The 17,624-nt window shown below is 38.6% G+C and overlaps 1 protein-coding gene across 2 annotated transcripts in view; it reads right to left on the bottom strand.

Moving 5' to 3' along the window:
- The window catches only part of POC5 (POC5 centriolar protein), a 28,402-nt gene extending 11,624 nt beyond the window's left edge, over positions 1–16,778 (bottom strand). For both annotated transcript variants that reach the window (XM_040579829.1, XM_040579828.1), the window contains exons 1-5: positions 16,719–16,778; positions 13,654–13,749; positions 9,100–9,247; positions 2,014–2,198; positions 1,455–1,631 (exon numbers count right to left, since the gene is read on the bottom strand). In XM_040579829.1, the coding sequence (XP_040435763.1) occupies positions 1,455–1,631; positions 2,014–2,198; positions 9,100–9,247; positions 13,654–13,737 (594 nt within the window). In that variant the 5' untranslated portion in view covers positions 13,738–13,749; positions 16,719–16,778. The remainder of the gene's footprint in view (positions 1–1,454; positions 1,632–2,013; positions 2,199–9,099; positions 9,248–13,653; positions 13,750–16,718) is intronic.
- Between the last annotated feature and the right edge of the window lie 846 nt (positions 16,779–17,624).

The raw sequence follows: 17,624 nt of genomic DNA on the forward strand, positions 1-17,624 counted from the left end.
GTAAATTTTTAAGAATGAGCTCTTCCTAATACTTCCTAATACTATACATTAATCTAGTATAAGCTACTTTGTTTAAATGTGACTCGTCTTAACTTTTCAGTTCCAGAATTGAATAGTCTCAGCTATATAAGTAACAACAAATACATCTAAAATTAGAAGTAAATTTGCATAAATATCAACTAATCAATAAGCAAATAGAAAGCAAAGGAATACAATAAATTACTTCCGTTGCAAGCGTCATATACTAATATAAAACATCAACAACTGTTGATACACACTAGAAGTCTCAGCCTAAATCATCATTTGTTAATTAGTATATTTTTGCCACTAAAAAGCGTTGGTGAGATTTACAAAGTGAAAACAAGAATCCGCAGTATTTGTAATATTTGTGAGGCTGATAGATATTGTCTTATGCCCTTGTCAGAACACAGCAGTTCTGGTAAATACAGTGATACATGGAAGCATTGCCACCTCCCGTTAGGGTGGTGGCAACAATAATTTTCTACTGAAAACAATTTCTCTTAGAAACAGAACTATAAAATTGAACAAAGAAACAATTTCTTTGGTAGCAGGAAAAAAAAATACTGCTTTCCAAGTATCATCGAGAATTATGGCACATTAAACATAAGTGTCATACAATGATATCCAACAGAATCTGGTATGTTTGAATGATGTATGCTGAAATAACGATGGCTCTGCACATACTTATTTAGATAAATGATATTATACTAATCCTGTTTTTGTAATGTTACAATATTTATATTTGCTTGGTCTGTAAGATTAGACTGTTTTCTAAATGGATACAGAACATCATCTTCCCCCATATTTTAACTACTTCAATGGATGTTTTTTTAAAGAAGAAGGTAAATGGGAATTAAAACCCAAATTCCATTAAGTGTCCTAAAGTACATGTTCAAAAAATCAGGATTGCAATAAGAAGATTAAATTAATTATGTGATCAAAGGGCTGCCAAAACTTTATATCATCTCGTAATTCCAGTTAATTTTGCAGTTGTTGATATTGCTGATAGCAGAAAAGCTTAACTCAAGAGACTCCAAAGGTACAATCCTAAGAATTCTTACAAATGTACAATTCACAAGAACCCTAAAATAGAGACATTTAGGAGACTGCTGCCCATTTAAAATTAAAGAAAACCAATCCAATCATTGAAAAATTAAAGGCTTTTAAAGTGTAAGAGCTAATGGATTCATCTAAGCCTGTGTGATCTTCATGAAATAAATAAGGAACAAGAGAGCCTAGATTTAAGAATCAAACAATGCAAAATATATACACGCAGCATGTTAAGTTTCCATTGTAAGTATGGAGAACATAATTAGCAGCATTGATACTTCTTCTACTATACAATCTAAGTACATAAGAGATGCACCCAAAAATTCAGTGTGGATACTTTTAGAAAAGACAGTAACTGTTGAATTATGAAATTGAATTACTACCTCATCTTTCCTTCCAATAGATATTTCATAAGTACGTAGCAACTCCTTCATGTTTTCCATCTCACTGCTCAACTGTCTCACGTGTGCAGCATGTTTCTCTTTTTCTTGCCTCATTTGAAGCTTGTGATGTTCAATCACACTAAGCTTCCATTTTCTCAATTCAGTCAGAACGTTTGTCTGAAAAGTTAAAGAGATGACAGCAGTGCAATGATTAAAATTATTTTCTGCTCCCTAATCTTTTAATCTTAAAACACATAGCAATTAAGGAGACATGAATATTTACAGTGATGCCTCCATTACACAGGCTGTTTATAAATATTACTGGACATAATGCACTATTGAATAACTGATAATAACTGAACTTCCCTAATGGAGAAAGTTACTCCAAAATTCTTGAAACAAGATGTTGTAGTGCTTATACACAATAGATGACAACAATCAAAAACAAAACCACCACTTCCCAGTGCAATCACACTGCAACTTTTGCTGCACTCTCACTTACTCTACAACACACTGATGTCTGTATATGATATTTAAGGATTCCACACAAAATAAATACCTTAAGACTTCCACTCCAGTGATCGAGTATGTTTTCTATTTCAGTTACTTTTTCATCAGGTAAATTCAATTCAGTCACTATGATTTCGTTGATTTCTCTTGGACCACATGTGGACTCTTGTGGAGAAGCCTCTTCTGAAATAACTGTGCTAAGTCGGTCCATATTGGCCTCAGAAAGCTCTTTCACTGATATTAAGACCAAAAATGAAACAGGCAATAAGGATTGATACTGTGGACAGGGTAACTGGTCTGTATTCTGGATAGAAGCCAGGTATTAAAGTAACAAACAAAGAAGCAAACAAACTCCCCCATCAAAATCTTAAAATATTTCTGCCATCAGAAACCTCCCTTCCCAAAGTAAAACAAACAACCCAATTCAATTATATGTTTCAAAGATACATGTATATTTAAACCAATAGTCTTATCGTAAACAGTCAAATCGAAACTACCTGACCCCTTAAAGAACAGAACCTTTTAATTTAATTTTGTTAATTTAAGGAGGATGATTACAGCAAGTACCAAAAAAACCCCTAACATTGCCAGAAACAAAAAGCATCTCTCTTATGTCGATTAACATCTCCAGTCAAAAATGTAAAAACTTTTGCCATTTTCCTTAATAAGACTGTAAACTCCTAAGGCCAGGGGCCTGTTTGCAAGATACAAAGTAAAAAACAGAACAAAATGTTGACAGCAGTGATACCAGAAGTTTAATGTATAACCTTAGTATAAGTATAACCTTATTATAATTATTAGATTGTAATCGAGAAGTCCCTGTGTTAGTATAATTATTAGATTGTAATTGAGAAGATCTAGTATTGTACAGATGAGATTTATGATCCAACTTGAAAAGAAAAATATAGGATGAAAGAAAAGAACTGATTGAATCTCATGGAAACTTAGTAGGTTTTGCCAAGAAACATCATAAAAGGACCAACATAACCGGGTCATGGAGTGTTTAGGAGCCAACAGTGTCTCAGTCGTCACAAGAAAACTATGCATGTGCAAAAGAAGGAGGGACTAATGTAAATGAATTCCAGGAAATAATCAAATATGTCTGGATTTTGGGGAAATGTAACGCATATGTATGATTATACAGAATAAAAGGGACATATATTTTAGGACAAGGTGAGCACGTTAGGAGGAGATATCTCCCGTGTTCCTGGTGCTGTAATAAAGAATGCTGCTTTCTGAACTTCAAAACAAGTCTCAGAAAGTTCATTCGACTGATCTTTCAGTAGCAATGTAACCAGTAAAACCAGGATATTAAAATAGACTGACAACTGTCATAGTCTGACATCATAGTTACAAGTTCATCACTCCCTTCCCCTTAATCCTATGTACAGATTATCTTAACTCTGCCTGCAGTTTTCTTGTTTATCATAGGATGTACCTTCACTGAATCCACCGAGTGTATTTGTTACATGTCTCTATGATCATCTTATGTCATTTATCTTGGCCTTTCAGATAGGCCATAATTTTCCAGTTGTATACATATTAATTTCATTCTTATTCCTACTGCTCTCCTGTCACCTCTGTCCCTTCCACTGTACTACATGATGCATTCAGCTACAGTGCACTCAGGTACCAAGGACGTGGAACCATTTGGATATGATAAAGTATAAAAATGTACTTCATTAAATAATTCTGAAATACATTTATTCTGACAAATACCTAGACTGTATTCTTATTTCTTTAGCTCTACTATAAACAAGTCATTTTTCCATATGTTTGTTATCCCAATACTATCATTTGGGATTTTTTCTGAGTTCTTCTAGTACCTGACCTTTTCTGCTTTTATTAAGTAAATATGCTCTGACAGAATGTTCTCACACATGATCTGCTATCAGTGGTCAAAGCTGAGGGTAGAAATTTGTTAAAATGTATAGTTTTTAAAAAGTCTTCTCAGAAGTTTTAATGAATCAATACTGAGGGCTGGTAGCCTGAAGAGAAGGAATTTTCCCACTGTTTGGATACGAGTCATCTTTAGACATCTTTGTACAAATTATTTACTGCTCCAGTCTTAGTCATTTTCCAATTTAATCAACTGAACAAGAACAGGAAATTAAGTTTTAGGTTTCAAAGCATTTGGACATTGAATCAAACAGTACAGCATGCTTTATTTCAATTATTTTTCTTACTTGACTGGAAGCTTTTAGTGAAGGTATTATATATCATTAAATTAACTGCAATGAATACAGGTTACCAGCAATTAAGACTTCTACCATCATAGTGGAAACATTCAATTCAGTTTCAAAAACCTGAGGAGGAAGTAAAAATGCCAAACAAGAGAATACTTCACAAACAGAACTTCATTTCAAAAGGCATAACGTGGCATTGGAAACTTGGTCAGTCTCAATACTAACATTACATGGAGAAGGTGAAAAAACACTGCAAGCTTGAGAAGCTCTGCAGAAGATTAAACTTTTGTTTCACAAATGTATAGAACACTACCCTAATAATTTATGGTTTTGTTATTTTAACATAGCAACAGCATGAGAGCCAGACAAGGAAAGGACAAATGTCAAAGAACCTGATACTTAGTATGAACATGAAGCAATGCCAAAAGAATGGAGCTAAACAAATAAATTAACAGCCTTCAGCAACAACCTATTGATCTATCCTATCTAATCAGCATCAGAGGTAGAGGACTGAACCTGAACTTGACTACTTTCTCACTGTTCAACTGAAGTCTTACTATTAGTATCACGGAAAAAAACCCAAATATGCAATCACCCTTGCTCAGTACTAGAGGTTATATAGAAGAGTTGGACAGATTTTCATTGAAATAACCTTCTTTTTACAAATAGATTGTTTTAAGCTCTGTCTCAAGGAAATATATGACTTCTCCTTCCTAGACTGACAGGACATAGAGACATTTTGAACAGCAAACCTATGTTTTGACACAGCAGCAGAGCACCAGAAGTTTATAGCGTGTAATTAATAAAGCATGATGGGGCCATATAAACATTCTTGCCTCAGCCTCCGAGATGATTAAAAGCACCTTCTTTACTGTTTTTAACGAATGTTTTCATTTTGAAAATACAAGACAAGTTGTACTTTGCAAAGTGGTGCCCTTTGCAAAGATAATAAACACCTGAGCATATGTAACTGAGGGGAATGTGTGGCTTCTTGTAATGACCAATACACAAAACTGTGATGCCAAATTTTGTCACCATCAAGTATAAGCGCATTTCTTTCCTGTGTTCCATGCTAATTACCTACAGCTTGCAAATGACTATTCTTATCTGGTAATACCAAGCATAGTAGAAGAAAATGTTGTTCAAATATTTCAAAAAAAACCAATCAAGGGAATGGAAATTTGTCCTTTCACTTCTATTGCATACTTTTAGACAGTAAAAAGGTATAAAGACGTCATAGGCTACACTATTGGCCCCAGAGAGGGGAGGGGTATGGGGAAGAAAAGTACAACCCCTCTCACTAAGAGAGAGACAGCAGACAGTGCTGGCTAAGATCTTCTCTTCAGACAAATATGGTTGAAAATAGAGTATACAGACAACAACCAAAAAAAAAAGTGCACAAGTCTAGTGTTTTGATTCTGATCTGCTTTTGTATAAGCACAGTAACACACATCACAAATACTCCCTTACAAAACAATGTTCCACTCAAACTGGGAGACAAAATTCTACACAGAGAGCACACTGGGGACAACACCTGAACTAGAATTTGCTCTGTAATATAATTCCACACAGCTGGATTTAAAATTTTCCACTTTTAAGTGGAAGTTCTTTTTTAAGAACTTCTCAGGCTGAGAAATGTTCCCAGCAGCTGACCTGAACTGCTTGCAATTCAAGAGATTTGCAAGTGTATTTGAATCCTTGCAATCTGATAGTGCAATTGATCAACTGCCTGCTACAATGGAGGAAGATTCAGAGGAGATGAGCACTATGCTCATGAAGTTCAGGGAAGAATACAGGGAGTGACCAGAGCTGTCGTAAAGAAAGCTGCACTTACCTGAACACAGGGAGGGGCAGAGACTGGCCTTTGTTTTTCATTAAAAGGCTGCACCAGCTGGGTAGATCAACTGGTTGTGTAAGTGGCCTTAGTGAATCAAGAAGTGCGAATGCATCCTGTGCTAGCCAGACAAGCATGCGGAAAGTGTTGGCTCAACCCAACACAGTAAAAAACCTGAGCAACCAGCAAAATTAACTTTCAACTGAGGTGCGGGCTTGAGCTGGCTTTAACCCACATAGTCCTTCCTGGCAACCGGGGACACCCTAAGTCATGATGGTTAGCGTATAGACCAGTAACAGGAACCACGTTGTACTGTGATCTTACTGTCGATTACAATTACTCTATCATGCTCTGACTGTTCACTCAGGTCCTGCTCAGATTTTGGCTAACGCACAGCTCATGCTAAGGCTTGGTGTATCCTGGGAGCAGTGCTATTAGGTCAAGGCAAGAGCAGTGTGTAGGTGGGACATGATGGACAGAAGGGCTAAAGGTCACTACGCAGCCATTATCACCTGCAGCTTGCTGTCTCCTGCCACCCTAATCCTTGCACAGGGACTGTCTGACAGTTCCTTCAGAACAGAAATAGCACAGATCAAACTTCCAAGCTGGAAGGTATAAATAAGTCAGCTTACACAAAAAGCTTTTGAAATGTATCCAGCAGCAGCCAGACTGCCAAGGCTTCTGTGCTTTCCGCTGTGATACGGGGGAGTCCTGCACTGTGATGGGGAAGGAAGGATGAGCACTCCCTCTGTCAGCTAGGCAATTCTGCTCACAGGGGCATGAGCTATCAGTTGCCAGTTATGATTGGAGAACTTGTGAGTTAAAAACTTCATGAATTAAGGGATGAATTAGTGAACTTGAATGTTAGACTGGTCTGTACAAATGGGATTGAGCCCGTGTTCGATGTGTTTGTTTTCCTTCCTACTGAGCTCAGAAAATAAAGTTTAATTCATGGAGTATGCTGACCTGTTAATTTGAGAGATCCAAACAGACCATGACAGGTGCTTGTATTGCAATGTCAATATATTGCTGTATCACTCTGCTAAACCAAAATCCCATTTAACAGAAAATATTCAGACAAGTAAACTGGTACCAGAAGACGAAACCCTTCTCATGAGCGTATCTAAAGGAACCTAGTCAGACAGTATTGGACTCCTGACAGTAACCACACAATGCTCTTTGGTTGTGGGAATCACAGACAGCTTAAACATTACCTTTAGCTGAATCTACCAGACCGCAATTTTTGGTACCTCAACCTGATATAACAGCTAAGGATTTTTTATTCTTCCAATCAAAAAATTTTGTATCATAATTTTTTAAAGCCCAAGCAATTGTTCTCACTGTAGGAGTTGCAGGAATACTTATAACTGTTGTGGAATTTTTCCTACTCAGTTTGACTGTTTGAGAATAATTCCATAGTTCAAAATACCAGCAGCTTCTATTGATCTGATTCTTACGCAGCTTGGTACAATTCCCACACAGAACATAATGACACTAGATCAAGTTAATAAAGTTCAATATGTAATATCAAAATGCAAAGGCTGCACTTCAAACTTTTCTGTTGGGAAAAGTTTTTCTAACATCATTCACACTCTAACTCCAGATCTACTTCCATTACAGAATATTTTCTCTCTCCAAACTTCCATTCTCATGATTTCGGTGAACTCAGAATCGTACCTTCTAAATTTCTTATGGCAGTCTGATATTCAGAATAACCACCACCCTAATTCTGCATGAAGAGAAGTTATGGATATGATGTCCTTCAGGACTAAGATTCTCCATTAGTTTATAAAAATGATAAAACATTTCTCCTTATGGCATACTGGAAGTAGAGGATTAGTTTGGGTGTCTGAACACACCAAAACTCCACTGCACAGACTCATTGCGGAAGGATACAGAGCATAACCAATACTACCTCCCTCACTTTAATCACATTCCTTATTTTAAGAACCTGTTTATTTATTGTATGGTATTAACATGAGTTAACTAAAAGATAATTGACAGCTTACAAAGATTTCTTTATATTCAGTGAAAACAACAACACAATTTAAGAGGATAGATTTATTTTTACTCATGGTTCTTTTTCTAATACAAAATTAACAACTTCCAATGACTGCATTGCCCTTTGCAATTCAACTGGTAAATTCCTGCTAGCAGACTGTTATTTAGTTCTGATCAGCATGGCCAAGAGCTCCTGCATACACTAGCCATGAACAACATTTATTTCAAGGTGACAATTAGCACCAGATTTACACAAGCACTTCAAGGCTGCTTAGTCTTTAGCAGTAAAATTATCTACACATTTTATACCCCATGGTCCTCTAAATAGTAGAGATAAAGCCATCCTCAAGGATCACAAAAAACAGGAGTGTAGAAAAAACTGTAGGTAAGTATTTTTATCATGAAATAGCATGATAAAGAATAGAAGTTAATTTAAAACTTAGTTCTTCCTGATTAAGCTAAACTCCCTGGTAAAGAAATAATGCAGGTATGATGGTTTACTATTTCTTCTGAAGCAAAAATTAACAGCTTCCTCAATCTAAATGCTAGTGACAAAAGCAAACAACATATAACCATAAACATCAGTGTTATTAATGCATCACAAGACACAGTCTTAAGTACCAAAGAATAAAATAGAACTAGAATAGTGTGATTGAACTAAAAAGAGCAAGAATGACATTCATGTAGTGACATGATTACTCATTACACAAAGCCCTTTTAAGGTAACTCTTATCTCCAAATAATCATATTAAAAATACCCATTTATCTACCATGGCAGCACAAGTATGAGCAAAACCAGTTGTGACTTGCCAGATTTTGATGATGTGTACTGTAAGCAAGGGTACCCCTTTCTGCACCATTACACCAACCTCTTTAAACATCTGCATCACAAAACAGGGAACTGTCAGCACATCAATACTATCATCTGAAAGCAATGTCAGTGAGAATCCTTCAGTGAATAGGCCTTCCTATTGCTGTGCAAAATGCAATTGTACTATATATGTGCCACCTGTACTTTTCAAACAGAAGTTGTTAAAAAACTTAAGTCAAAAAAGGTGTATCATTGTTCTTGTAATTGACAGAACAAATCAACAAAGAGCTTTGCACATGGTACCTGGAGTCTTACAGTGAATGGCATCATCTGTTACACCTGAAAATCTTCCACCTGCTCTCAGTTCTGATGCAGATTCTGACCACTTTGAGACACACTGTTCAAACTTTGGAGTCACTACAGCATAACGAAGCAGGTCTCCATATTCATCCTGTCACAAAGCGATGACAAATAAACATAAAAATATAATCACATTTCCAAAAATTTTATATATATATATATGTATAGGAAGGAGTGGAAACAGTTTTCAATAATTTGAGACATTTCTAAGAGGATTTCCCATAGAGTTGCAAGTGAGCTGTTTGCCTACCATGATTATAATAATTTGTCTCTCTCTTGTTTCATGTTCACATTCATTTTGACTACAACTAATATAATGCAATAGTTACACAGAAAGAATTTGACAGATGCCAGATTGGATACTAGAACAGGCACCTGAAAAACACGAACTGCAAAAAAATAATAAATTCTAGATCATGTAAGCTATTAATCACCTGATACTATTTCTAAGCGTTACTGCAAAGAAAAATATTTTTATAGCCATGACAATGATGCTACTGAACTCAGTCACGTTTCATACTCCATAAAACAACGATTTCTTTGGTGGGAGTTCTAAAGCCAACCACCAAAAGACATTTGATTATCCAGTAATTTCTTTTGATTAGATATAATTATTCTTACCTTATATTATGCATTTTTAAAATTATATAGGTATAGGGAATACATATATAACTAATATAAAAGCTTTCCTGTTAAAAAATTCTAAATCAATTTAACTGGTATGTTGCATTATACTATGTATTAAAGTAAGCCAACTAACGAGTTTTTTTAAATCTCTCAAAGAGATTTTCAGGATGGAAGTATTTAGAGTTCAGTGTGTAACTATAGACAATTTGTATTATGGCTACATCATACAGTCCAGTAATTATATTCCAGTAGCAGTTAAATGGTGAAACTGTACAAAGTCACTAATTAAACATTTGGGAAAAAAATGCCAGTTGGAAAGTACTAAGCCAGGCCACTAGCAGTCATTTTTAATTCACTTAATACTATTGTATTAATTCTGTTTAGTATCCTAAGGAGTCAAGCCTCAGAAATCACTTGTGAATTGGAAAATATTTTTCTTCTTCAAGCTGGGGAAAGTTAGAGTGGAAACAATCAGTTAGAGGTACCAATTACATGTTATGTGTTTTTGAATCTACCAGCTGAAAAGGATAGTATTTTAAAGTTTCCAGTGAAACTGTTACATTTATATGGGTTTCAACTCATTTGAAAATTTAACAAGCTAGGTTTTGTACAGTTTAGCTGAATTCTAGTTTCCTTTCAAATTTCCATCTCCCATATTCTAACCCATCGTGTTAAAATGAAAAGGCTAAATAATTGTCTGTGAAACTATGTAATTACAAATACATAGTGTATCTTTTTGATAGGTAAAAGGAAGTATCACATGCCATGTTAAAGGTATAGTCAGCTGAGAATCAACAAGTTATTAATTTTTCCATATCCCTATCTTTCTGAATTTAGATTTTATCAGAAGTCAAAGAAGAAAACAGTTGTCTTCAGGTGAGTTATTGATCCAGGAACTGCATGGAACTGTATAAAATTCCCTGCAGCAAAACTTCAGCAGAGTAAAAAAGCCAATATATTCACCTTTACCTTATCTAAATTAAATGATTGGGTTGAAGACACTTTATCACTTCTCTGTCTTCCTCAAAGTGATCATGTGGCCAAATAGCAACTTAAAACTAATTCTTCCCCCCAAACAATTTAGTTTTCAGTCAGAGCTGATCCAGCTTCTTCCATGATTACCTTACCCAATTCAAGGGACTTAGTAAGTAAGATGTCAGGTGCAAGTAGGTGGTTCATTTTGAGTCACCCAGTTTCATCACTAGCACACAGTCTGTCTTACTATAGAGATCCTGAGCACTCAAAATATACATATGAAGTTATAGCAGTATATTTATCTTATCTTTCAAATTCTAACACTAACACCCTAAGGATCCACTACGTCCAAGAATACACACCCTCATGCACCAACAGAAAGTGTCAATTGACAGCATCCAGTGAAAAATTACAATATTACAACACTGTTGGAATGAAGAAAACACAGTATCCCAATTGTAAGCAGAAATTCAGACCTAAGAAAAATAATTCCTGGAGACTACAATAAGAATATGTAACACAGAGCAATGGAAACATTGAATGATTAGGTGTATCATTGCAATCTTAAATATTCCGCAACAAAGATGCTGCAATTGCAATACAATATTGACAAACACATTTAAAATAAAACCACAGTAAAATTAACAATATATCTTCAGTTTACTTACTATCTTTGTTCTGCTTTTAACAAAACTTTCAAGCCGTTATGTCAGCTACAAAAATTCTGTTAAAGCATAAAACTACAGGAATATAGTTCTAAGGCCTGAAAGTCAAAGGAGTTTTGATCATAGAATCATAGAAAGGTGGCTGGATGACCAAGCCCAGAGCGTCACAGTAAACGGAGTTATATCCAGCTGGTGGCCAGTCACAAGTGGTGTTCCCCAGGGCTCAGTACTGGGGCCAGTGCTGTTCAGTATCTTTATTGACACTCTGGACGAGGGGATCGAGCGCACCCTCAGCAACTTTGCAGGTGACACCAAGCTGGGCAGCAGCGTTGATCTGCGGGAGGGCAGGAGGCTCTGCAGAGGGGTCTGGACATGCCGGACCGGTGGGCCGAGGCCAGCTGGATGAGGTTCAAGAAGGCTCCGTGCCGGGTCCTGCAGCTGGGTCACACCAGCCCCACACAGCGCTACAGGCTGGGGCAGAGCGGCTGGAAAGGGCCTGGTGGGAAAGGGCCTGGGGGTGCTGGTCGGCAGCCGGCTGGGCATGAGCCAGCAGGGTGCCCAGGTGGCCGAAAAGACCAAAGGACCTGATGGAATCACCATCCCTGGAAGTGCTCAAAAACATGTAGATGAGGTGCTTAGAGGCATGGTTTAGTGGTGGATTTGGCAGTCCTGGGTTAATGATTGGCCTTGATGATCTCAAATGTCTTTTCCAACGTAAATGATTCTATGATTCCGATTCTACTCCTGATGACAGGAAGTGGAAAGAGAGGTGCTGAACTCTTCTCCCTGGGATCCAGTTACAGGATGCACTGTAAAGGTTCAAAGCTGTGCCAGGGGAGGTTTAGACTGGACATGAGGAAACATTTCTTTACTGAGAGGGCAGTCAAACACTGCAATAGGCTTCCCGGAGATGTGGTTGATGCCCCAACCCTGTCAGTGTTTAAGAGCTATTTGGATCACATCCTTAATAATATGCTTCAACTTCTGGTCAGCTCTGACTTGTTCAGGGAGTTGGACTAGATGATTGTTGTAGGTCACTTCCACCTGGCTATTCCATTATAGACATGTTCTCAGTTGGAAAGCAGTCATTAATTTAGTTTATCATTCTCTAAAAGGTGGCCTTAGAACCTCCTTGATAATCAACGAGATCATAAAAGAAAACTCTTTTTTCAAAATATGTCACACAATGCCTTCATCCCATTTTCCAACTATAAAAGGCACTGGAAACACAGATTGATTACTATTGCTGAACAAAGATTAAGAAAACTTATCTATGAGATATGATCACAAATAGAGATGTGTATGAACTGCAGAAATTAATTATTCATGAACAGGTAGTTTAAAAGGGCAAAATCAATCCAAATGAATCAAAATCCCCTTAATTTAACAGTGCTTCTGCTGTGTATGACCATTCCACCAGGTGACAAAAGTGGAGATACATTTCTACAGGGCAATTAGTAAAAGCTATTTTTCTCAAAACTAACCTGTTTTGGATAGAATTCTATCAAAGGAAAAAAATCCACTCACTGCTCAAATAGGAATAATCAATTAGTAAAGGATGAAAATCTGCTGCTTTCAGAAGCACAGGACAAAGACTTTGTCCAGTACCTTTGCATCCTTTCAAAAGAATGCTGAGCACAGAAAAGGAAAAAACGCCACCATAGTTCCAGCATATCTTGGTATATTTGATGCTGGGAGGAAAAAAAAAAACAACAACAAAAAAGAAGCAAAAAGCAGCATTTCCCTTCCAAGGTGAACTTGGCCACAATTGTACTCTATGGGAAATAAATCCATTAAAAAAAATTCAGTTCTTACATCATGTAAGAAGCACAACACATAGTTACAACTAATCCTGCAGAAATAATGATTTTCCATCCTACTGTGTCAAATTTATGCTACTTGATAAGACTTACATAAAAAATAACACCAGAAAATAAAGAGGTAAGAAAACTGTATGATTTTACTTGTAGCTATCATTGATCAGCCTCTTAAGTTTACAGAGGAATTTTCACATAAATTAAAATTTCTTGTGAAATGCACAAAAGGGAATTCAAGTGAATATATTTTAATCTCGGGGTTTTTTTGTCTAATTTGTTTCTTTTCACTAACATTTTTATTTTCCTGTACACATAAAACAAAAAAGATGCAAGTTTTGTTAATTTCCCCATAATCATCCTTTGCTAAATAAAATACCATGACAGTGAACTGAATGAGGTTGCCTCTTTCCTACCTGAAGATCTGAAGAAACAGAACTGCCCCCAACAGAGTCTTTTGGCAAAACTGGACTTGTGCTTTTCTCCTCATCTGATGACATTCTGCACAAAGTCTATAAAACAGTAGAAGCTGAACTTCATTTTTCAGTTCCAGTATGTTTACTGTATCTTCACCAACATTCTCCCCAGAAACAGAGATTCTGCTGTAGAAATTGCATCAATGCATTCTCCGGGCTAAACTGATCATATATTTCATTATATAACGCCAGGTAGGAAACTGATCCAAACCATACTGAAAACATTGGAAACTCTTCCATTTACTTTAAAAGAAAACTATGGAAGATCACAAAGCAACAATATAAATGTTTTCTCTTATATTTTACATTGACTGAATAAGTTTAATAACAAATGCTTCATGATAAACAATATAAAATTTTACATCAATTGTAACTAAAACACACTGCTAGAGGGAAAAAAAAAAGGAACAGATGATAAGAATAACAGAGGCCTTAATTTATAGATAAAATCCTGTGTCAATCCCTCCTCCTTATTTACTTATTAGTCTTGTTTTGGAGCTTGTTTCACTACAAAATTTCTATAGAGTGACTAAGCTATGCTGTGATTTTTCCCCCCCTGAACTACCTCAGCCACTGCCCACGCTGAGATAATCATGAAGCATCATCACCTTTTTTAAAAAATGTCAAAATCCAACAATAACCTCACAGTTCTCTACACAGGAATACAGATGGAAATTATCTTTTTGTTCTTTGAGTTACTCCAGATGCTGATTCTTCCTACACCACAAAAGCTTGCTCTGCCACAGATATCTACACCTTGCAGAATGGGTAGTTCATTTCTGTGCTTAAGATGGACATTTTTTAAATGGTATAAAGACAATTTTAAATGCTGAGATTTCCTACAGCCCAAGGTTCAAAAGATATGATTACCATCTCGCTGCCTCCTGCTGAGCCCTAATATACCAACCATGCTTACTAAGCATTAAATATGAAGTCTTCGGGAGGTTTACTAAATGTTTTTATTGCTGTATTCTGGTGTGTAGATGAAAGAAGAAATATGAGCTTCCTCAAGCCTTCTGTTTCCATTGTCCCTGGCTCTGAGAATTTTCTTCTTTTCCTTCCCCCACAAATTATTCCCTACCTGTTTTTTCGGTTTTGGCTGCTCTGCCTAATAAAGTAATTTTATACTAGCACTCACCCTTCCTTTAGTTGACAAGTTATTTTAATAGCCAAAAAATACTTCTTTAGTAACCTTTAAAAGTCAGCTTCTACTCATACAGTTTCTGAAACTGTGGGTCTTGACTACTCTTAAATTTCCTGGAGGTATTCAAACATGTGTGTGGGCATTAGGGAGGATCACAAAGGATCAACTATCCCGCACTTACATGTGTATGTGCTGCCAAAAATTAGAAATACTGTTCTCTTCCTCCTCAGCCCACTTAAAAAGAACTAATCTACCATCAATTCTTCTGCAAAACAGGAGGGCAAATGGAGTTTTGCATGAACATCGATGAGTTCAAGGAAGTGAAGGAGAAAGGTTTCTTCCAAAATGTTTGTTCAATAACTTAAGACCACTATCCTGACTTCTATTTTCAGTTTCCTGAGATCATGCCCTTGACACTCTAGTGTGTCTAGTTCTCTGCTTAGCACTGAAACTACGCTCAAGTCTGTGGTCTTCCAAAACTCAAAAGGTTCCTTCACCACAAGTGATGCTACCTCTCCACTCCAGGTCAGCCTTCCTCCAGGTTACTCTTCCTTTCCAATCTATAACTGCAGCTTACCTGTTTGACATAATCTTCTAAGAGTCACTTACTGTCACCTTGAGCTCAGTGTGTTTGCCCCCTCTTCCCATCCCTTTTCTTTACACTCATGGACTAGCCCTCCTCTGTGTTTATCTATTCGTCCTCCACCTGACTGCCTTTACAGACTTGAATGCTGCCTTAGATTTCACTAACAGCTTACTACTGAGCGTTCAAGCTTTCCCCATGCTTCTACGTTTTGCCTGTCTGTACTTCCAATGTTTGTGTCCAGAGTCTAACCTTGCATTTTTATTGCAACATTACAGTGAAAATCCCAGTAAATCTAGAATTCCAGAAATCTGCTTATATATGAAACAACAGACTGGATTACTGCACTAAATCGAGATAAATACACTTCTTTTAAGCTGATGTTTATAGACATCATTGCCATGTCATGCTAAGAATAACCTGTCAGTTTTGATCTTGGTGAAAAAGCATTAAGTTCAAGAAAATACCGGGTACGTTTCTAAAAGAGAAATCAATGGATATTAAGTAAGACACCATCACTGGGGCAAGAAGTTGACTTGCTAAGCTGCAAATCATTATACCATGACAGTGACAGGAGCAACTTCACACTTACCATGTTATTCTAATCCTACCCAAGCATCTGCCAAAACATATGTCTCACTTCATCACAGAAAGATTCCTGTTGACAGCAGTAGTCCCTTCCAAACCATAAGCATATAACTACAATGCTAAGGCAGCCACTTTTAGAAACAGGATCCTAAATCACAAATATGAAGATCTTCGGTTCGACTCACCATGGCTGCTCTCACCCTTAATTTTGAACTGCTTGGGCTGGGCTCAGAATTTTGCGCTTTTCAGTCTGTTTTTGACTAAAAGTAATGCTTTCCACTTAATAATCAGATCAGAGGACTCAACGGCTAGGAAACAGAACTACTCCATCCCCCAGCATACCCGGGGCACGCCTTCCCCTTAACCGCACCCCCTCGCATGGCTCAACTCCCTGTTTTTAAGCTTCTCACCACGCTGGGGGACAGGCAGAAAAGAGCACAATGCCGTACGGGAGCGCGGGGTGGCGGTTTTGTTTTTTTCCAAGGCTGGGCCCTTGAGGCAACCGGCCGGCCACCCGGAGGCCAGGCGTACTCACTGCTCACAGACCGCTCCGGGGCGCCGGGAGCGGCTCGGCAGTGGGGGCCGCGGGTAAGCTGCCGGGCAGCCGCGCCGAGGTTACAGAGAAGGTGCTGTGGAAGCCGCGGCCCCCCGGGGCGCAGCACCCCTGGCCGCCCCCCCGCCCCCTCTCACCTGCCGGCACCAGCCGCCCCCGGCCGCGGAGCAGGACGGTTTCAAACCACCAGAGCGGAAGCAGAAGCGGCTCCCTGATAGGCTCACGATGCGCTTACAAGGCACCCTCTGATTGGGCGGTTCGGAGGCAAAATAGCCAATTAACTTGCTCAGCCGCAGCGGGCAGGCGTGCCGGGCCGTCCCACCGCCGCCCGCGTTTGGCCGGCGGCTGCTTCGCCTCCCGCCGCCTCCGCCTGCCGCGCGCTGATTGGCGGTAGCGCGCCCGGGGCTGCCGCGCGGGCTGCGGGCGGCCGTTGGCGGGGCGCGCGGGGCGGCGCGGTGCTGCGGAGCCGTTGTGGCTGTGGGGTGGTGGGGTGGCTCCCGTGGCCCTGCCAAGGCCGTGCGGACCCCGAGCTCTGGGCCCCGTCCCTTGCCGAGCTGCAGAGCGGTGGCTAATGGCCCTGTTAATGCGGGGGGGCCGTGAGGGGCCGTGCCAGCCTGAGCAAGGTCGGGGGCTGGTGTTGACCGTGTTGCAGGAGAAGAGCTGCTGAAGGGGGTCCCTGTGGAAACGAGAAAAAGGGGATTCTCTGGTGGAACCACTTCATTCTTAAACGTTTCCACCTGTGCTAATTATGAAACTAGAAAACCTCCCCGAGTGGGTGCTTTAAATAATTTTTCCTGTGATGTTACAAAAGGAGGTCTGGGCTCGTGGTTTCCAGTGTTTTATCTCCAATCCAGCCTTTCTGTCTTTTATAGCTAGACACGTTAAATGAATTAAGGTGTTAAATTCAATCTGCCCTGTGGTAGAGTTGTGTGTAGCATACCCCATCTGCGGCAAAGCTGCTGGGTCAGCAGTTGGAGCAGTAATTGTTTGGTGTGATCCCAGGGAGAATTGCTTTTACTGCTGTTATCTCAGGGCTATAATAA

Source organism: Falco naumanni, chromosome Z (genome assembly GCF_017639655.2).
Source record: "Falco naumanni isolate bFalNau1 chromosome Z, bFalNau1.pat, whole genome shotgun sequence".
NCBI classification, from domain to species: domain Eukaryota; kingdom Metazoa; phylum Chordata; class Aves; order Falconiformes; family Falconidae; genus Falco; species Falco naumanni.